Source organism: Octopus sinensis, linkage group LG28 (genome assembly GCF_006345805.1).
Source record: "Octopus sinensis linkage group LG28, ASM634580v1, whole genome shotgun sequence".
NCBI classification, from domain to species: Eukaryota; Metazoa; Mollusca; class Cephalopoda; order Octopoda; family Octopodidae; genus Octopus; species Octopus sinensis.
In genome coordinates, this window is record NC_043024.1 from 16,952,728 (window position 1) to 16,977,727 (window position 25,000).

General features: G+C 35.2%; 1 protein-coding gene across 1 annotated transcript in view; it reads left to right on the forward strand.

The window, feature by feature from the left end:
• Positions 1-25,000, forward strand: part of LOC115225697 — a 426,722-nt gene that overhangs the window by 322,699 nt on the left and 79,023 nt on the right. Inside the window, exon 5 of the mRNA XM_036514764.1 lies at positions 7,219-7,284. Coding sequence (XP_036370657.1) covers positions 7,219-7,284 — 66 coding nt within the window. The remainder of the gene's footprint in view (positions 1-7,218; positions 7,285-25,000) is intronic.

Below are 25,000 nucleotides of genomic sequence, written 5' to 3' on the forward strand. Positions count from 1 at the left end.
CCTGACATTTTACTATTTCCTTTGATCTTGCACATTCTGTTATTGTTTTAAAAATTCACCAGATTCTTCCACCAATTTCTTTCTTCCTATTTCCATGCCATTGACTCATTTCTTTGTCTTCTTATAAATTATCATTTCACTGCTTCTTTCAGCATTTATTTCCATTTCATATGAACTTGTAATTATACCCAGTTGTTGTTGTTATTTGATCTCGAAATTTTTCTTTTTGGCCTATTATATTAACATCCTCTTCATCATCGTCGTCATTATCGTCTTCGTCGTCATTGTCATTGATAATGTAATACTCTCTTTCCATGTTTGTGTCAGTCAAACCAAATTAATTGAGGCAGATTTTCTATGACTAGATGCTCTTCCTTTCACCAACCCTCACCAGTATCCAAGTCAGGTAATGTTTCCTCTTCAAACAAGGACAGCCCAATCACTGGACATGTTTTTATGGTAGATTGCAAGTCAATGACATTTGTTTACAGCTCAAGAACATTATGAAGACCGAAGAACATGAATGCTCTCACACACACATCTATGTGTCATCATCATCATCATCGTTTAACATCTACATTCCATGCTGACATGGGTTGCATGTGTGTGTGTGTGTGTAGGCTTTAAAAGGGTGCATTTATTTTTATTTTATATTATATATATATATATATATATATATATATCAAAACCTGTAGAAGAGGTAGATCCAGGAAGATATGGAATGAGGTGGTGAAGCATTACCTTTGAACATTGGGCCTCACAGAATGAAGTGTTAGTCAAGTACAGAGTGGTAATAAGAAAATGAGATGACAAAGAAATAAATAATTATCTTACGAGCTTCATTAGCTTACAGTTGTTTCTGCTAAAAGATGCGATGCACTCATAGTTGAGTGCTTGAATGTCATTCTAAAAGCTTCATCAGAGCCTCAAACATTAAGTACAATTTATTTTGGAAAGCAAAGTACATTTGTGTGTATACACTGAAAAGCATTAACAATAAGAAACCACACATGTATGGTGGGGAGGGTGAAATTCAGGAGCTCCTTCCATAGTTAGGATATGATTATTTTGATGTAGAGAAACAGTTATAAGAACTATCAGTTAAATTATATTCTTTAAATATATATATAAATGCATTTGTTTTCCCAAATAAATTGCACTTCATCTTTGAGGCTCTGATTAAGCTTTTAGGATGATATCTCAAGCACTCAACTATAGCAGAAACAGCTGTTAGCTAATGGAGATCATTTATTCAATTTCATATTACTGCTCTGTACTTGACTGGTGCTTTGTTTTTAATCATACATATATTGAGTTCTAACACCAGATTATTAGTACCACTATGCTTAAGTGAAATAATAATAATAATGAAAGTAAACAAAGTTTGCTTTAGTAGCATTGAGATGTCTTAGAAAGTTAAAGAAGAGATTTTTAAAAATTCTCAAACACAGGATAATGCTAAGACAATATGAAGAGCGTGATGTGATTGCAATAGATTGTCCTTGTTCAAATTTTTGAATTTGAATTTCTATATATCTCTTTTCATTTTGAACTCGACAAAGACAGGCTCGCTGTCGAAATATCTTTCAACCAATAAAATATCTATTGCAATCTAATTGTGCTTTCCGTATTATCTATTTACCTTTATGAAGAGTTACGTCAATCCTTTAAACTATAATAATAATAATAATAATAATATGTACACAAGAAAAAAATACATGGTCAAACTTTTAGATTTGACTTCTGTACCATGGTGTTAGGCTTCAATATATTATTATTTCACTGCAATAACAATAACTGGTTTGATATTGTATAAAATTCAAATTTAGTTAAAATGAATTCTTGAGAACAAAATATTGAAAAGAACAGAAATTAAATGATTCCATTTGTATTTGAATGGTTTCGATAGAATATCAATAGATTAGTTTGTTGTCTGCTCTTCTTCGTATATATAATACACACAATATATATATTAAGATTCAGGTGGGTGAGCAAGGCACTTAAATGGTAAGGCAACAGGTCAGGTCAAAATTAAACTGCATACACAGCAACTGTAGATGAATACAAACGTTGGTACCAAAGTATAGACAGAAGGATATTCAGGTTATGCATGCAATTATTTGAATCCAGCTGAGTATATTATCAGCCCTTGGCCTAATCCAGAATTGCACATTGTATTAAATATATGGTCAATAATATACTTCAGAACATATGAGAAGCATGTTCCAAGAAAGGTGAACCATAAATAAATAAGTAAACGATGGATAGATGTCAATTCATTACAGCTGTTTCCAACGAATTTTAAAAAAAATTGTTGGAAACAGCTGTAATGAATTGTGACCTATCTACCATTTGTTATATATATATATATATAATAAGAGATGGAATAAAAAGATTTTATTTAGTATGACACATGTTTCGACTCATTCAGGGTCTCTTCAGGTACATAAATAAATAAAAAATAAAAAGTCTCACAAGTTGTTGTATGGTTAAAATGTTCACTTTGGAACCATATTATCAGAGGTTCAGTCCCATTGCAGGGATGCTGTCTTCTGGTATCTACTATCTGGGTACGAGTCAACCAATGCTTTGTGAGCAATATTGGTAAATGGAAAGGAAAGAAAAAAAAAACGTGTGTGTGTGTGTGTGTGTGTGTGATGATTATGATGAGGATATTGATGATGATATATATGTATGTAATGTATGTTTGTGTAAGGACATTTTTATTTTTCTTCGTTCATGGTCGATTATCAAATTCAATGATGATCATCTTGCACTTTAGTTGTGGATCCTTTTGATGTCTGTTCATGCTGGAGGGCCACAACAACACATATATACATATATATATATATATATACATATATATATATATTATATATATATATATATATATATATATATATATATGGACACATTCATACACAATATAAACTTTGTGGCTGATGCACAGAAGCAATAAACCTTAAAAACACATAGGAATCAGATTTTTCTGAAATGCTCAGGAGTATCCATCATGACTGTCCATAGTTTCTGTTACCTAGGTAACCTAATTAGCAGTGAAAGAGGATGTTCTGAAAGTAAAGTTTCTAGAGGAAGAACGAATAGGACAAAAAAAAAAGTTTTGATCCAACAACTGAAATACTTGTGCAGGGAACATTAACCCAGGATCCCTTGGTTACACAAACACTCACACAAACATATATACACATTTACTGAAAGTCTGGATGTTTTTGATAGTTTGCTCTAATTACTTTAGATGAAAGCATGTATTTGTGCTGAACCAATATTATCTAAAAATATGCTTCCCTCCAAAGGCATTATGGGATAATACATTAACAATATTGGCCTTTTTTCCCCTTTCCTGCCTTGTTTCTGCTTCTGCTTTTAATATTCCCTAATTCTCTGCAAACTCGCTGAAAATATTTTTTAATTTAAATTTTCATTTAATTTTTAATTAGTTTTAATTTAAATGCAGTTTTTTTTTTATTTTACCATTTTGTTCTTTTGCTTGAATTTATTTTTTTGTTTTTATTTTTGTTATTTAAAAAAGTTAATAAGTGGCTAACGAATAGGAGTTCATTACTTTAAAATATTGGTTTTGTATTTAATGTAGCAAGTTGTTAATTGTGACATTTAGTAGCAAGGGAGGATGGTGGTTGGTGTGATGTTTGTGTTTGTAAAGAGAGAGAGAGAGAGAGAGAGAAAGACAGAGAGAGAGAGGGGGATGAACTAAGAGTAGCCATGTGGTCAGGGTGCTTCATTTACTTTCACAGGATCATTGCTCAGACAATGCATTCTGTTCTTGAACAAAATACTTCACAAAGCTGTGCAATCTCTTTGAGATCTGATGTGTGGCACACCGTACATTTGCACAGATAATGTTGATTTGATGGAGAGAGGGAACTAATGTACATCATGAACATCTGATCACTATAAGCAGATTATCTGTGCAGGTTGTTCTGGAACCTTCATCTGTTGCCTATAACAGGAGAAATTACTATATATATATATATATATATATATATATATAGTAATATATGTCTGTCAATAGAGTGGGTATACTATCTGAAGTGTACAGCATTGTATATCCATATTGGCTACCTCTGATGAGTGTAGAGTTATATAATCGGATTGTTACCTAACAATCCATTGTACTCCTAGTACGAAACTGATTGGTAAGCTCAGTTGTGGTGGATATATAATAATGTACACTTCAATTAATATATATATGTACACACACACACACAGGTAAGCACATAAGTGCAAAACAAGCTGAAATAGTACTCAAATACCGAAGGTAGAGTAATATGCTTTCTTAATAAAGCTGCAAAATTATCACTAGACTATTACCGAGAGTGTGACATTCCCATTTGTCGGACAGTTGTCACAACTATCCAATGAATGGGGAAGTGAAACACTGAGTAACAGTCTTGTGATAATTTTGCAGCTTCAATAAAAGCATATTACTCTGCCTTTGGTATTTGAGTACCATTTTTTCGATCTTGTGCTAACCTCTGTGTGTGTATGTGTATCATAAGTGTAGGCATGTCTGTGAGATAAGAATCTTGCTTCCAGCCTCATAGTTCTGAGTTTAGTTCCACATACTTCATGGCATCTTGGGCAAGTGTCTTTTACAATAGCCTCAGGCCAGTCAAAGCCTTGTGAGTGGATTTGGTAGGTGGAAACTGAAAGAAGCCTATTGTATATATGTGTATGTCTGTATTTGTCACCCCCATCACTTGACAACCAGTGTTGGTGTGTTTGCGTCCCCATAACTTAGCAGTTCAGTATAAGAGATCGATAGAATAAGTACTAGGCTTACAAAGAATAAGTCCTGGGGTCGATTTGTTTGACTAAAGGCGGTGCTCCAGCATGGCCATAGTCAAATGACTGAAACATGTAAAATAGTATGAGAATAAAAGAATATATATATATTATACTTTTACTTGTTTCAGTCATTAGACTGTGGCCATGCTGGGGCACTACCTTGATGTTTTAGTTGAATGTATTGACCCTAATAGTTATTCTATTGGTCTTTTTTGCTGAACCACTAAGTTATGGGTATATAAATGCACCAACACAGTTGTCAAGTGGATACAGTGGACAAGATACACACACACACACATACGTACATACATACACATGCATATATATATATATATATGTATATATATATATATATATATATATATATATATATATATATATATATATATATATAGAGAGAGAGAGAGAGAGAGAGAGAGAGAGAAAAATAAGGAAATTTAGTTAAATGCAGGTGTTATTCAAATCTTTATATTTCCGACATATGTTTCGAAGAAAACATTAGAATTATTCCAGAGGGAATAAAATGATGTAAAACAATGCAATCTTCTCATCAAGGAAAAAAGAGAAACAACATCAGTAAGCTATTTTAACCAAATGTGATGACTGCGTATATGATGAAGGGAATGCTGGCAAGTTATTTTTAAAAAAAAACTGTTAATAGATTTAACATCAAATGCAATTTAGAGAAAGAGAAGGAGGAGAAATAAATAAAACAGCAGAAAACCAAGAATGAAGAAATGTAGTGCATTAGATGAATGGGAATACAGCTTAAAGGCATAGAAATAGCTATATTTAGTGGAAATGAAATTTAAGAAGACAGTTAAAGGTTGAATTTTGTAGATTGGGAGAAATTACTTATAGGAATTAAAGGTATGTTTTTGCCAATGTTTGCAAAGATAAATGCATTCTTTAAACGCATTTACAAGAGAATTCTCTGAGAACAGGATGAGATAGAGTTCATTGATACAGAGCAGACAAGAAGATTTACCTTTATCATATGGAAAAGACCTATATATATATATATATATTTATATATATGATGGGCTTCTTTCAGCTTCCGTCTACCAAATCATCCACTCACAAGGCTTGAAGACACTTACCCAAGGTGCCACACAGTGGGACTGAACCTAGAACCATGTGATTGGAAAGCAAGCATCTTACCACACAGCCATGACCATGCCTGTATATAGATGTGTGTGTGTGCATATATACATAGATATATATACACACAGAATGACAGAGAAAAAATGTGTGTCTGTAAAGCGAAAGAGAGAGAGAGGAAGAGGGACTAAGTGCGTGTAGTGTGTGTGTCTCTCTCTTATTTAGTGTCCCAGGATGTTTTGTAAATAAAAAAATTAACAAAACCTGAATCCCTAAAATATGTTCCAGTCTGAAATATGTATGAAGACTGATATGATCACCTGAAACTGTTATAGGTGGTGCCCCAGCATGGCCACAGTTTAATGATAGAAACCAATAAAGGAATTTAAAAAATGTACACAGAAGGAAGGGAAAATTGACAGAGAGTGACATTTTTTTGTGTGTATGTATGCAGAAAGCCCATTGCATGCATGTGTGTGTGTTTGTGTGTGTGTGTGTGTGCATGTATCAATGTTGATATTCCATGTGTGTTGCCAGTTGAGTGATGTCATGATGATGGTGACATTCTTTGTCACTTTTAAAGGCCTCTGCAATGGAGAAGGTCATTTTGTTGAAAGCAGGTAAGGGTTCATGACAGGAAGAGCATCCAGCCATAAAATGCCTCCTCAAAATAACTCAGCAGCCATGCTCTGAGAAATCAAGAAAACAGACATTGAATGAATGAAAGAATATCATCATCATCGTTTAATGTCCGTTCTCCATGCTACCATGGGTTGGACGGTTCGACCGGGGATCTGGGAAGTCAGAAGGCTGCACCAGGCTCCAGTCTTATCTGGCAATGTTTCTACAGCTGGATGCCCTTCCTAATGCCAACCACTCCGTGAGTGTAGTGGGTGCTTTTTACGTGCCACCTGCACTGGTGCCAGGCGAGGCTGGCATCGGCCACGGTCGGATTGGTGCATTTTACGTGCCACCTGCACGGAAGCCATATATATATGCATATGTACGTATGTGTATATATATATATATATATATATTGATAGATAGATAAATATATACATACATACATGTATGTATGCACATATACATTTACACACACACACATGAACACATACACACGTTTGTATAGTTATGAGGAGAGAGGAATAACTAAAGATAGATGAGAGGAGAGAATGAAAAAGATATAAACACTTTAACTGCCAGAAAGCTTTCCGAACTCTGCTGACCTCCCTTCAGTACCTAATGACCTTTGACCTACTTCAGCCAAATGCATTTGTTTGTGTGTTGAAGGGTGTTCAGCTGTTTTGGAGCAAGAAGATACCAACGCCATTACGATGAAATTGATGACCTTCAAAGGTAAACTGATAATAACTAATTAATTGACTAACCTTTATTAATTACTAAACATATGATATTATAGCACTGTAGCAATTAACATTTTATCAGAATGTATATAAATATGTATATATATATATATATATATATATAATATATATATATATATATATATATATACATACATATATTCATGTATATATATATATATATATATATATATACATACATATATTCATGTATGTATATATATACATATATACGTACATGCATGCATATATATATGTACACACACACACATATATATATATATATATATATTATATATATATATATATATATATATATATAATATATTTATACATATATACATAGATATATGCATACATACATGCATATATATGTACATATATATATTATATATATCAAAACAAACAAAACGATGTTCTGATAGGCAGTGCTGAGTTTTACAGTTCTGTGAATAATAATAGTGTTACATAAGCTTCAAGCTTATAAGCAATCACAGTGTAATGACCAGAGAAAATAGTTGTCATTGCCACACAATTTTCACATTAGAATGCCTTTACTTCAATCTTTTTTTATCGCATGTCAGAGCATCTCTTCCCAGAGTGATAGGCCTCTCAATCAGGACAAATTTCTTCATTATTTGGGATAATAACGTCTTGATAAACAAAGTTTTTTGTTTTTCCCTATGATGCATAGATGTAATGATTTTTCCTAAGTCTTACTTTTGAACATCCATGGGTGAAGCAGGGCTCTTATATAATATATATATATACCTATGTATATATAATTAAAAGTTAAAGTCTGCCTTGAACCTCCAGGCTGGTAAGGCTGGAACCTATCTCATTTTCCTTGGTATTAATGTGACTTCTACTTGAATGGGAAGGAAATCCATGGCAGAGTTAACCACCAGATGTCACTATTACTCATTTGCAGCTGAGTGGACTAAAGTAATATACCTTCATATATAAAGACATGTCTTTGGTATTTGTTTTAATTGTCTGTGCTCTGAGTTCAATCTTCAATGACAGCAGCCTTGTCGATTATCCTTCTGGAACTGTACTTTTCCCTATTTCTACATTTATACACTTTTGCTCCCTGGATGACTTTTTGCATTTTAAAATTCATTTTTTTTTTTGTGATAATGAGTACCAGATAAAGTACTGGAGTTGTTATAAATGTTTAAACCTTGTTAATGGGTGAGATATCAAAAGAAAGATAAAAGAAAATGATTTTGTTCATAGACTAAAATCTGGAAATCTGAGAAAAGAGTTGCGGGTCCTCATTGATAACTAATAATTTAACTGTTACCATAGTAACATGGAAGTGTAATACATTAAGACCTGTCTAGTAGTTCATGTTCCTCGTTGATAACTGTTTCACACTCACCAGTTGTTAACCCTTTTGTTACCATATTTCTGTTGAGATGCTCTGTGTTTCTTTCAATTAACTTGAAATATAACAAAGAATTTAGTGAAATAACTTAGTTATCATTAAGTTAGTGTTAGGAACATAAATTGTGACTAAGGTTTGGGAAGATTTTAATTCAAAACTTTTGAAAAGAAGACATTTGTACTACAGAGACAGAGGTGGTTTTAGAAGGGTTAAAAGAGAATTCAGTTGTAGAATTTAATGAGTATCATTGCTAAGAATGATGGAGAATTTACTTCATATACTGATATTTTGAGTTTCTTGCCCTTCATCTGAGTATAGGGAAAGAGAGAAATAGTGAGTGAGAGAGAGGGAGAGAAGGAGACAAACAGTAAGTATGAGTGTGTGTGAGAGAGAGAGAGAGAGAGAGAGAGAGAGAGAGAGAGAGAGAGTGGTGTTTCAGTTGTGGAGACGTCATTCAAAATTAATAAAAAAGAACGTTATTAAAAGGAAAAAAATAAAATAAATAAAAGAATTACTGAATAAATTAGTGTGGTAACATGATTAATTGACCAACTAATGAAACACGGTCGTTGTGACCATTGGTTTAAGATTAAAACGAATGAAAGACTTGACCATCTCTTTCGTTGTTTCATTGAGTTTCTGGTTGCATAAAAATAAGAGAACAACTCAGATATTCAAAATAAAGAAAATGATTTAAAACAAAACAAAAATAAATAAAACAATGTCTGCTTTTTTTTTTTTATTTAATTAATGGTTTCAAATTTTATTTCTGTTTTGTTGTTGTCATGAATTTATAATTAATTATACGTCTCGTTAAAACACATAGCATGATGTAATCTATTAGAATGAAGCGAGAAACATATTTAATATTTCTGGTGCGTAGCGATAGCTGTGGGGGTGGGGGTTTAAATAATCTTTGGGGTGAGGAGTGGCGTGGGTGGGGGTGTGAAGTAATTTACATTGCAAGCACATAGTTCCTAGTTGGCTTTTTCCCCCTCTGTAGCAACAGGTAGGGCAATTGCCATCTGCCTTGGATTAAGCAATGATCTTTTGGGAAGGAAATTTGGTTGGCAGAAACTATGCAGAATATATATGTGTGTATGTTTGTGAGTCTGTGTTTGCCTCCTCCCATCATCGCTTGACAACAATGTTGGTGTGTTTACATTCCCGTAACTTAGCAGTTCAGCAGAAGCGACTGATAGAATAAGTACTAGGCTTACAAAGAATAAGTCCTAGGTTTGATTTGTTCGGCTAAAGGTGGTGCCCCAGCATGGCCACAGTCAAATGACTGAAACAAATAAATGAATATAAAAAAAGAATATATATGTATGTATATGTATATAAACACACACTCACACACATACACACATACATACACTCATAGAAACATACATATCTATTGTAATATCTTTCACACGTCCAGGAACATGTTAAAAATAAGTGAACTAATTTTTTGTTTTCTTTTAAATAGTTTACAATATTATTTTGGATTTTTAATTTGGAAACACAATTTCTTAGACTTTCCTTGCAAGGACACCAATGAATGTTTGGTTTGATAACTAATATGGCACAAAGTCAAAAATGGTCAAGTCCAAGTGACAGAAGTACCTTAATTGTCTCCTTAATTAAATGAATGTGATTGGTAGGGAGAGACAGAGACTTTGATCTGGATTAACTGGAAATCTGTGTAGTTGATTCATATCCCAGTATCAGATATAAAAGATGACAAACGGTGGTCTCTACTTTCAGGCAAATGCCATAGTTTGGCGCTTTGTTAGTGTTTAACCTCAGTTATGTGTATATGGAGGAGCTAACCTTAGAGATGAAAAATCTTTGAGTGAGGGTCACAGCGATGTCATGGGGAGCAGCATGGTGGATGTGAAGTTTGGTGTAATTACATGCCACAATCTGGGTAGAAGAGCTTTTTCAGCCAATGGTCAGTCTAAGGGTCAACCAATCCAATTAGCAGATTATTGTCAGTTGATAGAACTGGTGATTCATCGACTCATTTTAGCTACTTGAAAAGACTATGGAGTTCTGGAAACTCATACCACCACCATTTGAATTTGGATGGCTAGTAACAGGATTAATGACCTCAGATTAGACATGTGATCAATGACATTCCAGCATATGGCCACTCCATCTTTTTGTTCTGTTTTTGAGTCAGTATATCTTTTTTGAAGCCCCCTTCGGTCATGGTTGACAATGGGATTGCACCTAGAAAGTTACCTTCCCAGGCACAAGTCCATCAAGGTTGTTAATGGAAAACCAGCAGTCACCCATGCATACCGGCCTCCCCTCTCCACACCAGTGTTATCCAAGGGATAGGCAAAGGCTGATACAACTTGGCACCTGTGACGTCACAATTCATTTCTACAGCTGAGTGAACTGGAGCAATGTGAAATAAAGTGTCTTGCTCAAGAACACAACACGCAGCCCGGTTCAGGATTTGAACTCACAACCTCACGAATGTAAGCTCGATGCTCTAACCACTGAGCCATGCACTTTCACACTCAGTATACTTTGGATTACATAATCTAAGATCAAGTTCCATTATTTTTAAAATGCAAGGATGTGTGATTTTATTGAGATTTGGTTGCTATTTTTAGCAGCTTGATAGGCCACCTCTTCTTCCATTTTCTTGTCATCAGTGTTATCACCCCATCACTACAGCAACCACATGATGATGATGATGGTAGTGGTGTTGGTAGTGGCACTGCCAGTTGATCCTTGGTACACAATGGTAATATATGGACTTTTTGAATGAAGCCCCCTCCCCCGGACTACAAAGATAGCTTAGAAACAGACATAAACAGCAAGATTTATGCTTGTCTGGTGGAGCAAAAGAGGGAGAATATTGTGTAGAACACAGAAAAATATATTTGAGGTAGAATCTCTGGAGCGATGAACTCTTGTACAGAATCCTTGAAGCTTTATAGATGGAAGCTGTCGGACAACAAAAACCGCTGTGGTAGATCCGCATTCCATACAGAACGTGTTGATTGTCAATTATGGAATAGAATAGAATGGTAGAGCTATGCAATAGAATGAAAGAGAAAAATGGTTTCTTTATTGCCATTTACTGGAATTCTGGCAAATATATTGAATTTTGGTATCAAATAATTCCAAGATTCTTAGCTAGAATGGCAGTCTTTTATATATTTGTTCTGATAATGCCTTTAGCAAAATGATGAATGTCACAACGTACATACCTATATATGTAAATGTGTATACTTATGATGCATGTGTGTGTATGTTGTATGTATATGTACGTATGTGTTTATATATAGGTTACATGTATATATACTTATATGTTTATATATATTTATATATAAATGAATGTATATGTATATATACATGTGTGTACGTATGTGTGCATGTATGTATACACACACACAAACATATACACCCTACAAATATACTGTATTTCATTTTATATTGTAATTTCCTAACTTATCCATTCGCGTAGATATCACAATGTTTATCAAATAAGCCATATGCACTTATCTGTTTATCTACACACATACACATATATACAGCATTGTGTGTATATAAATACATGTAGTAGTAGTAGTAGTATTAAACATTGTGCTCGATTCTTCATTGTTGATCGATACATTCTTTCGTACAGCAACAAAAGTCATTTTGTTGATCTTATAGCAAAATGAAAAAAATATCATTATATACGTATTTATACGGAGTATATATTATATTTACATCATTGACACAATACTGACACACACACGTGTGTGTGTGTGTGTGTGTGTGTGCGTGTATACATATACGGTATGTATATATATGTAATATATGTGTGTGTGTATATATATATATGCATATATATAGACACACCGCACACACACACATATATACAGTATATATATATTTATACACAGTATATGTATATATATATATATATAAATATATACACTCATACACACACACATACATACAGTATATATATATATATTATATATATATATATATATATATATATATATTATAATGTAATTTTTATGCTTCTTGTTAATTTAACATTCCCTTTGTCTATGCTATCTAACTAAGGTAGGAAGGTGTTCTTTCAAGCTGAATTCTCCTGCCTGATTCCTTCTCTGCTGCCAATTCTTAAACCATTCATAAACTAAAGGATTTTATTTATTATATTTTTCTTTATTCTTTGGATCTTTGCAAGCATAGAGCAACCAGTCTAATTTCCCATGTTTGCAGAGTTTGGGTGAAGGTTTATAATTGAAGCATTGATTTACAACCCTATGCCATCCCTCTCACTAACAAACAGTTGTTTTTTTTTCCAAAATGTGTTTGCGGGGAGAAAAATATTGAAAAATATCAATACATATAAGAGTGACAAAGAAATGGGGAAGATAGTCGTGGGATGTGCTAGAAACAACAGTCACAATCTCCCTTAACCCTTTCGTTACTATATTTCTGACCAAAATACACCCCTTATGTGTTTCAATTAATTTCTAACATAATCATAAATTTAGTCTGGTTTCATTAAACAACTATAACTTTTTTATTTATCAATATATTAATCTGATTTTTGGAAGATAATTTAATGAAATGTTCTCAACCAATTCTATACTATAATTTTTGTCACAAAGTGACTCTAATTGCAGGTAGATACAGGTAAATTCAACAACATATAGAATTATTAAAATTTTGTTCAAACATCGCTATAGAAAATGGGTTATTAGCTAATATTCAATTGGGTATACAACAAAATTTTACGATAGAATTTGTTATTCTGGGTAGCTTTCTGATACCCATAATAATATTTATGGCAAAATAGTCTTAATTTCATTTAAGGTTGTGGGAAACCACTAACTATCCTTTCTTTCGCTTTGTTTACATTTAGCGTAACGGTTCGTTTCTGCCGTAATGATTTCAAATAGGCTCATTCGAAAAAGTAAAAAGAAATAGTCTAAGGCTTTACTCTCCTGGGAAAGTCTGTGTCTTGGTCCAGTTTCTTCAAAAAAATCACCGAAAGAAACAGTTTTTAAATTTTCACTCCATTCAAGTGCCAATTCATTTTCTTTATCGCTGTCGGAGCTGTCGGATTCACTGTTTTCACTATCGGAAAATGAAACATCAGATTCATTATCAAATACCACGTGCTTTTTTTTTTCAGTCATAGAGTTAGATTTATCAAGGCCTTCGAATTCTGACTCGCTGCTAGATATAATGAAATTCGTATCCATTTTTTGTCAGAATTACAAATTTTGAAAACACAATAGAAACAAATTTTGGAAAAAAATCTCCCAAAATTCACGGAATTAAAATTACACTTCGATTGTTGTACAAAACTGTAGATGAACTGTTTACGAAGTATAATCACATGTTTTCACAAATGTACTAAAGAGATTTGCTCTGATATTCTCATTTAAATATGAATAGGTAAAATACGGGCGGGTTTGGGCGGTTTGGTCACGTTAACCAAAATTTTTTTCGAGCGGCTTTGGGCGGTTTGGTAACGAAAGGGTTAAAGCACACATCTTTACAACTGAAAATATTGACAAAATTTTATTTTATTTTTACTAAAATGCCTTCTCCATGGTTTCTAAGTGCGTAGTGCCATAAAAATTGGCCCAAATCAGTCTGGATAGGGAGTAGCGACTGGGGTGAGGTTAAAAAAATAAATTTTCAAAAATGTTTTCTCATAAAAAGATGTCCTGCATCATTTCAAAGGTTGTGGTGAAAAAAAAAAACAAATTGGAAAGAAGCCCCATCAAAATGTAAAAAATGCAACATATGTTGGTGGCCTGATTTGAAACCTTTCTGCCCTTTTCTGTGGAAGTGCAAAGGAAACAAGAGACCCACATTCCAATAATTTTTATTGCTTTCCAGATCCATCTTGTTGACCCCACTTTCTTCTATAAAAGATGGGTAACCATCTGGCCCCTCTCCAGCCAGAAATCTGATCAACTCTGGCTCTTTTCTCCCATACTTCACCCTCCCTCTCTACACCTTTTTTTTCTAGCATAAAATTGCCCTACCCTGGGGTTCATGGCCTTACAAGCTGCTTAGTGGCACAAACAAATCAATGTATCCAGGACACTTTGAAATGCTTGCATTCCACAGTCTGCTTAGTTGGTGCTGCAAAATGTCTTTGCTGTCTTCACACCCAATTGTCTACAGCAAGAAATTCTCTCCATCACAAAACACAGTAGCTTTCTCACGGGTTTAAATATGCCCCAAGCACATTTGAGCTGCTAATAACCTTATATCTATACACATCACTGCCCTGCACTGGCACCCTATAATTTGATCAGTGCCACCAGTCATTCTACAATGATGGGAATATCATAAGAGAGACAATTTCCCTTATCAGCTTGCAACACATCATCTCTGGTTTCTGTGATTGAAGAGGAGATAACCACTCTGAAATGCTTGCATCCCACAGTCTGTGTAGGTGGTGCTGCAAGCTGATTTTTGGTGTCTTTACACCTATTTGTCTACAGTGAGAAATTTTCTCCATGTATTCTCACAAGGAATAGCTTTCTTAGAGGACCAGATATGCTCCAAACATATTTGAGCTGCTAATAACCTTGCACTCTGTAAAGGGGTAAGCATGCAGAATGGCATTTGACCATATAAATGATGGATGCCATAGCAGACACTGGAGCACAATGCAACCCTTGGGCCTATTATATCCAGGCAAACCATTCAGCCAATGCCAGCATAGAACATGGTTGTTAACCCTTTCGTTACTGTATTTCTGTTGAGATGCTATGTGTTCCTTTCAATTAATTTGAAAAATAACAAAGAATTTAGTAAAATAACTTAGTTATCATTAAGCTAGTGTTAGGAACGTAAATTATGACAAAGGTTTGGTGGAAGGATTTTAAAAGAGACATTTGATCCAGGACCCATTTCAGCCAGGTCCGTATCGAAAGGGTTAAATAATAATAATGATGATGACGACAATGACGACGTGGATGATATGGCATCACCATTATGGTTGTGTCAGCTTTTCCATGCTAGCATGAATTGAACAGCCTATGTGAGGCGGGGTTTATGACTGGGTGTCCTTCCTTCTTTTGTCTAAAACTTTTAGCCATCTTGCACTGTATAGCATGCAGGGGTGCCATGCGTGTGTTTTCACACACACACACAAACAAGCACACACACACACACACACAGAGTAACACTACAGTTATCATTTGCTCGTGGGATTGACCTTGGTAGCCTGCACCATACTTTTGCTAATTATATCAATTGCAAATGTACTGATGATCTGCTGTTTCTAGCAGATTGAGTAACCACCTAGAGCTCATGGCTAATATGATGATTATAGCAATATTGGTTACTGTTGTTTAACTTTAAGACAATACTAACTGAAGTCTTTCCAGATCTGACCATCCTATCTTTCATGGTTCTTGACTTAGGTGGTTATACCACCTTAGGGGAGTTGTGAGCTCGAAATGTCAAATGTCCAATGGCCACTATGGAGGGCTCTGAATATTTAGAGGTAATGGTGGGGCATGTAATTTTTCTTTGAAATCAAATATTTAGATTGAGTAAAGTATTTATATTTTCTAAACTCTTTAAAAAATATCTTTATCAGGATTAAAATATGAGTCAGACATTGTGTTCTCAGTGAATAGAAAAAGATGGCTGATGATGTAGCAAGGTCCAATATGATTGCATTACAGAAAGTCCTTGCTTTCTTTAGTAAATTCCATCAGAATTTTAAAAGTGGGGAGGCATTATTTGCAGCAAATATGTAAAAAAAAGTCACATGCTGAAAAAGATAACTGAAGAACATGTAGATAATAAACCAGTGTGATGATCTTATAGAGTTCTGTTAAAATGGTGAATCGGCAGACTTGTTACCATGCTGGGTAAAATGCTTAGCGCCCTTTCATCCATCTTTATATTCTGAGGTCAAATTCTGCCGAGGTCGCTTTGTCTTTCATTCTTTTGGGGTCAGTAAAATAAGTACCAGCTGAACACTGGGGTCGATATAATTGACTAGCCCCTTCTCTCAAAATCTCAGGCCTTGTGCTTATAGTGTTTCAGTCATTTAACTGTGGCCATTCTGGAGCACCGCCTTTAGTCGAACAAATCGACCCCAGGTCTTATTCTTTGGAAGCCTAGTACTTATTCTATTGAACTTTTTTGCTGAACCGTTGATTTAGGGGACATAAACACACAGTTGTCAAGTGATGGGGGGGGGGGGACACAAACACACACACACACACACACACACGACAGGCTTCTTTCAGTTTCTGTCTACCAAATCCACTCACAAGGCTTTGGTTAGCCTGAGGCTATAATAGAAGACACTTGCCCAAGGGGACTGAACTCGGAACCATGTGGGCGCGAAGCAAGCTATTTACCACACAGCCACTCCTGTGCCTGTGGCCATTATTATTATTATTATTATTATTATTATTATTATTATTATTATTATTATTAAGGGGGCATAATTGTTAGTGTACTGAGTGAAGTGCTCAGTACCTTTTCGTCCATTTTTATGTTCTGAATTCAAATTCCACTGAGGTTGACTTTGCCATTCATCCTTTCAGGTCCAATAAATTAAGTACCAGTTAATCACTAGGGTTGATGTAATCAACTTACCTCCTCCTCCAAAATTGCCGGCCTTGTGTCAAAATTTGAAACCAATATTATGTTGCTCTGATTGATTAAAATATACTGCTGAGGTATGTGTGTGTGTGGTGGGGGTTAGAATTCCATTTGGTGATAAAGAGGATATTGATGTGAAAAAGGAGGCACTGATGTGAAAGGGGACTCAAGAGGCTAGAATCACTTGGTCACAATGTCCTGGGTGTCCTTCTTTAAGATGGCAAATTTTCCAGTTTGGTGGGAGATTTCCTCGGAAGATAAATGACTACATAGAGGTTTCCCTTCATTAATTTGTCATTTTATATGTTGTTGTTGTTGGAGGTGGTGGTAGTTGAGGTTGTGGTGGGGATGACGATGGTGGCTGAATAATAGAATGGACGAGGTTTGTTGATGTTCTTTTGTCTGGGACTAGGCATTATACAGCAGATCTATAATCTCATGATTATGATGATGACGATGACAATCATCACCACCACCACCACCACCTCTGCCACCACCAACAACACCAGCATCATCATCATGGTCACTATAATATTGATATTTGTATCTGTTATTGTGTCTATTTATGAACACAGAAATGAAAGAATTGTCACTCTCTCTCCACACCACATGCATGCTATAAATATTCCCATTGTTACCTGTGTGTGTGTATATATATTTATATCTATATATATATGCACACAAACTTGTGTGTGTATACAAATCTATCTATATATTTAAGCTATAAATATTTCTATTGTTAACTGTTTGTGTGTGTATTTCAATGTATGTATGTACATCTGTATGTATGTATGTATGTATCTATCTATCTCTCTATATATGTATATATATGTGTGTGTGTGTGTGTGTGTGTATATATATGTATATATATATATAGGGTCTACAAATATTTCAATTGTTAATTCTCTGCATGTGTGTAAATCTTTCCACACACACACACACACATGTGCGGTATAAGTATATATATTCATTGTTACCTGTTTGAGTGTTTGCATAATGTGTATGTGTGTGTATACACAGACACACACAGAGGCTATAAATATTTCTCTTACCCATCATATATTTAACCAATCACTGTTCTCAAATTTAATTATCTCCTCAAACCTGTCTGTCAGTCTGTAATTTTATCTGTCTGTCAACCCACCATCCTCTCTCTCACACGCTCTCTCTCTCTCTCTCTCTCTCTCTCTCTCTCACACACACACACACTCATGCATCCTTACAAACATATTTTCCTCTTGTGTGCATATATTTTAAACTTCTCCAACTCTATGTATGTGTATGCATGTGATATTTACATACCTATCTGTCTGTACGTCTGGTTTTCTGTCTGTCTATCTGTCTATCTCTTCATTTATCTATCAATCTACCTGTCTATCTATCTATCTATCTATCCATCTCTCACTCTCTCTCTCTCTATCTATCCCTCTCTCACTCTCTCTCTATCTATCTATCTATCTATCTATCTATTTATCTATCTATCTATCTATCCATCTCTCACTCTCTCTATCTATCTAAATATCTATCTATCTATCAGTCTTTCTGTCTGTCAGTCTGTCTGCCTGTCTGTCTCTCTCTATATACACAGACACAGACACATACATGTATATATATATATATACATGTATGTGTGTGCATATATATATATATATATATATATATACAGAAACATACATGTATATATATATATATGTATGTGTGTGTGCCTACACACACACGCTTGTCTGTATGTTTCACTCTATAATCCAATATTGTTATGCAAGAGAGGACATCCATCTGGTTGGCAGCAGAAGGGGAGAGAATCCTTTTAATAGTCACTTAAAATAGGTACAATAATGCAGTCTGCTTCAACACACACACATACACACACACACACACACGCATGAATGTATATCTATATTTGTGTGTGTGTGTTTGAGTGTGAGTATATGTGTTTGCGTCAAAGTTTTTTAGATTGCACTTTGTGCATTTACAAATACACATGCATGCATACACACACTGGTATATATGTGTGTGTGTGTGTATATATATATATATATACATACGAACATACACACACATACATATATATATATATATATATATATATATATATATAAATGCTAGCACTCTCAGGTACATAAATAGATGTATGCATGCACACACACACACACACACATGTGCATACTGCCTCATGTGTTGTGTCATACACACACCTCTACATAACTGTTATTCAATGCTTTAATTGAAGAACTAAGAAAAGAACTGCAAATGAGTGAGTGAGGGAGAGAGAGAGGGCGAGAGAGAGTAACAGGGCTGCTTTAAGAAATGAGACAGAGTGAGGTAGATAGGTGCGTGTTTGGGTGTCAGATATGAAGAACTCAAGGCAGAGGGTGAGAACGGTGGTGGTGATGGTGGTGATGATAACGAAGAGGAGGGATTGAAGGAGAGTGTTCATTATTTTGTTAAGTAGAATGATAGAGTGGAAAATGTAACTTCAGTTAATTGTAAATTGTCCTCTCTACCACTACAGCCATATGCACTTGCTCAAACACACACACACACACACACACATGCATTACTTCTCATCATCTTGTTATGCCCCCCCCCCCAAACAGCTTCACAAACAACACTGTTTTTGATATATATATATATCATTGTCGTCGTTTAATGTCCACTTTCCATGCTGGCATGGGTTGGATGGTTTGACTGAGGACTGGCAAGCCATGAGGCTACACCAGACTCTAAATCTGATCTGGCAAGGTTTCTACAGCTGGATGTCCTTCCTAATGCCAACCACTCCAAGAGAATAGTGGGTTAGGCTTTTTATGTGCCACAGACACAAGGGCCACAGACACAAGGGCCAGGCAGGCGATACTAGCATCAACCATGCTTGAATGGTGCTTTTTACATGCCATCGGCACAGGAGCCAGTCAGGCAGCACTGGCAATGACCCACTTTCGAATGGTGCTTTTTACGTGACACCAGCACAGGAGCCAGTCAGTCTGCACTTATATATATATATGTGTGTGTGTGTGTGTGTGTATACAGCTTCTTCTCAACTTACAACTGAGTTCCATTCTGACTGACCGGTCGTAAGTCAGTCTGGTCGTATGTCGGATTTATATTTTCCAACACTGTTTTCATTTGAATGCAACTGATGCTTGAAAGTGACTGAGAGACAGAGGCAAGAAGTGGATGCCTGGGTCTGAGGGGAAGGGCCTATATTGCCAGAGGCTGCCATAGTTATCGTACATATAGCTGCCCCATGTCCAAAAATCGAATTTTTTGTCTTTGCTTTTTTTATTTATTTATTTCTTGTGACCCTAATTGCAGATGGTTGTAAGTCAAGGAGAAGGTGTGTGTGTGTGGAGATACATATGCACATTGCGAGGGACAAGTAGAATGATTAACTATATATATATATATATATATATATATATATATATATATATACTCTTTTATTCTTTTACTTATTTCAGTCATTTGACTGTGGCCATGCCGGAGCACTGCCTTTAGTCGAGCAAATCGGCCCCAGGACTGATTCTTTGTAAGCCTAGTACTTATTCTGTCAGTCTCTTTTGCCTAACTGCTAAGTTACAGGGACGTAAAGACACCAGCATTGATTGTCAAGCAATGTTGCAGGGACAAACACAGACACACAAACATATACACACACATACATAAAGATATACAGATATGTGACGGGCTTCCTTCAGTTTCCGTCTACCAAATCCACTCACAAGACTTTGATTGGCCCGAAGCTATAGTAGAAAACACGTGCCCAAGGTGCCACGCAGTGGAACTGAACCCAGAACCATGTGGTTGGTAAGCAAGCTACTTACCACACAGCCATTCCTATATATATATATATATATGTATATATATACATATATATATATATACACGCACATTCATGTATACAAAGTAGCTGTTTTACAAGTGAATGTAAAATTTTATGTTAGGAATAAATATGTATGTATGTATGTATGTGTATGTATGTATGTATGTAAGTGTCTATCTATTTTTCTATCCATTCATCCATCCATCTACATGCTTTCCTACCTAGCTGCCTACTCACTTATCTCTTTCCACTCTCTTCTCTCTCTCTCTCCTTGTCTCTTCTCTTCTCTCTCTCACACACATAATAAACATGGTCTTTCTAAATGATTCTGAATCGTTTTCCTTGTCTTCATTGTTGTCGTAGTTGCATTCATGAATGTTTGTATGTATGTATGTGTGTGTATGCGTTTGTTTCTATATGCTTGCTTCTACGTATGTGTATGTGCATCCATATGTATGTGTATATATGAAATATTGTCAATATCCACAATGATTGTATAAAGTGGATGAACACATGTTAATAAAAAATTTGTTGTACTTGTGTCTGTGAGGTGACCAGTTTCTAAATATGGTTACCTAAGTTGATGAAAGGCTCATTTTTGTGTCATTGATGTCACATTTATAGGAGAAACTTACTAAATTAGTTGTTTGTCCACTGATATTAGTTGTAATGTTTGCTATATTCTCATAATGTTGAGTGGGAAACATACTTTTGGTGGGAAATAGCATTTGGCCTTTGTACACATACTGGAAAAACATTGGAAGTTTTCAAATATTTATGTGTATCTATATGTGTGTATATGTGTACATGTTGGTATATATCTATGGGTGTGTGTGTGTGTGTATTTAAGTATATATTCATATATAATGATGTAAATTATGTATACACATATATGTGCATGCTCACATATATCTGTATATGTATATCTACACTCAAATTTTTACCCATTTTTTATTTTTACATGTATTATTATTATTATTATTATTGAGTGAGAGAGATGTGCATGCCATCAAAATGACACTGGGGTAAATATACGATGCCCAGTATACCCATCATGACTATCCGTTTGACAAGGGTACACTAGGCACATGCATTGCAACCATATGTGTGCGACATGGTGATCCCATATCAAGATAAACAGCACATGATCTTGCAGGTGGGGCCCAGTTAGAATTTTCTTCTTGTTGAGTATCCATCCTGCTCAAAAGGTCCCTGAATAAGGGTTGTTTTAGGATGATAAACAAAACACCCATGTTTCCAGAGGTGAATTATCCAAACCCTAAAGAATTCCTTTCAACATATGGCTATGATGCTCCCCCACTACTTCTGCTCGTGATCAGAGATGCACATATCAACCACTAAGGGACATGCTCAACTGGTTAAGGTCAAACAACTGACAGCAAATCTTTGGTATTGAGCAGAATATTTGCTGTAGCCCATCTTTTATAGCAAGACAAAACAATGTACATGATAACACTTCCAATCAGTTAAGATCAGAAGCCATGAAAGCCAATGCCTGGTACTGCATCAGGGCATTCATTATTATTATTGTTATTATTATCACAACCACCATTATCACTGTACTGATTCTTCCTTCTTGATTCTGTTTTAATTTGCCTTCTCTCTTCCAGACATAACATCACTGCCCAGTCACAACCCTACCCTTGTAAATCACCATTGATAACAACCTACACACTTCTCATAACCCACACAATCTTAGATACAACCCTAATCATTTTTAAAGTTACAACCCCTTAATCTTTTTTTAAACATATTTAGCAATCAACCCTCTTTTTTTCTACCCCACCCTGCTCCTTGCCCTCCCTTGTTCTCCCCAAACTTTATTATTATTTCTACCACTTTCTACCCTTCTACTTTAAGCAACTATTTCTATCTTACATATTTTCTTTTCAATCTATTTTCCAATAGTCCTTTCTTCAATGCCCACCACCAAATCAGGAATTAAGCCAACAACAACCACTTATGTCTTCACTTCATCTCAATCTGGTTTTCATTATAAGTATGATTTGTTTTATTACTCATCATATCATTATTGACGTTATTATTGGAATTATATTCATTATTGTCATTTTTACTATTTTCATTTTTATACACATTACCATTACTATTTAAAGGAGCCTGGCTTTCCCTGTGTTATTCGTATGGAACTTGCTTCCCCATGTCTGTTTTTGTCGGATGAGTCAATCATTGTAACATCTGGCCATGGTATGAGAAGACAATAAACCTAAACTGTGTCTCTTCTCTAACACTGAGATCTTTTGCATTCTGTATTACTAAAACTATCTGGTGGAGACATATCTATCAGCATATATGTGTGTCTGTGTGTGTCTTTTTGTCTGTTTGTATGTGTGTGTGTGTGTGTGTGTGTCTCTTTGTCTCCAACCACTGCTTGACAACTGGTACTGGTGTGTTTACATTCCCGTAACTTAGTGGTTTGACAAAAGAGATCCAATAGAATAAATACCGGGATTTAAAAATTACTGGGTTCAATTAATTCAAATAAATGAATCACATTTCTTCAAGATGGTGCCCCAGCATGGTCACAGTTTAATGACTGAAACAAGCGAAAGATTATATATATATATATATATATATGGGTGCAGGCATGGCTGTGTGGAAAGAAGCTTGCTTACCAACCACATGGTTCCGGGTTCAGTCTCACTGAGTGATACCTTGGCTAATGTCTTCTACTATAGCACTGACCAAAGTCTTGTGAGTGGATTTGGTAGACAGAAACAGAAAGAAGCCTGTCGTGTGTGTGTGTGTTTGTGTGTGTGTCCGTGTTTGTCCTCTCACCATCGCTTGACAGCCAATGTTGGTGTGTTTGCATCCCTGTAACGTAGCAGTTCGGCAAAAGAGACCAATAGAATAAGTATTATACTTGCAAAGAATAAGAATAAGTGGTGCTTCAGCATGGCCGTAGTCAAATGACTGAAACAAGTAAAAAAATAAAAGAATATATATACATATAATATACACACACACACATAAATTTTTTGTCTTTTGCTTGTTTTAGTCCTTAGACTGTGGCCATGCTGGGGCACTACCTTGAAGAATTTTTAGTTGAATGAATCAACCCTAGTACTTACTTTTTAAGCCAAGTACTTACTCTATCAGTTGCTTTTGCCGAACCACTAAGTTACAGGGATCACTGAATTACACACCGACATTGGTTTTCAAGCAATGGTAGAGGGACAAACACAGACACACAAATACATAAACACACACATACACAGATGTATATATATATGATGGGCTTCTTTCAATTTCTGTTTACCAAATCCACTCACAAGGTTTTGGTTGGCCAAGGCTATAGTAGAAGACACTTGCCGAAGGTGCTACGCAGTGGAACTGAACTCGGAGCCATGTGGTTGGGAAGCAAGCTTCTTACCACCCAGCCACTCCTGCACCTATATATATATATATATATATTATGGAGATGTACTCGCATAGCAAGTAATTTGATCTGAGATCATGTGCTGAAACGAAAACAATTGCAGCGTGGAAGGTGTTTATAAGCCATTTAAGAAACACACAAAAGCCGTTCGATTCACTTCAACAAATAAGTTTAATTTGTCAAAATATTTTCGTTGCTAAAATCTGCGACCTGTTCACTGACAAAAATCCGTGCTGTGTATATATATATATATATATATATATATATATATATATAATGGTTGTATACTGTCAACTTAACGTGACAGTAGAGGATTACACCACCGCTGTTTAGCCCTAGAAAGCATCAACGCTTTCTGATGGCTTCGACACACTGTGTCCTTATATATTTAAGAAGGGGAGACAAATACCCCCAACAGCTAGGCCTGCATCTAGAGACATGCCCCACCACTCTACATATCTCTATGAGATATT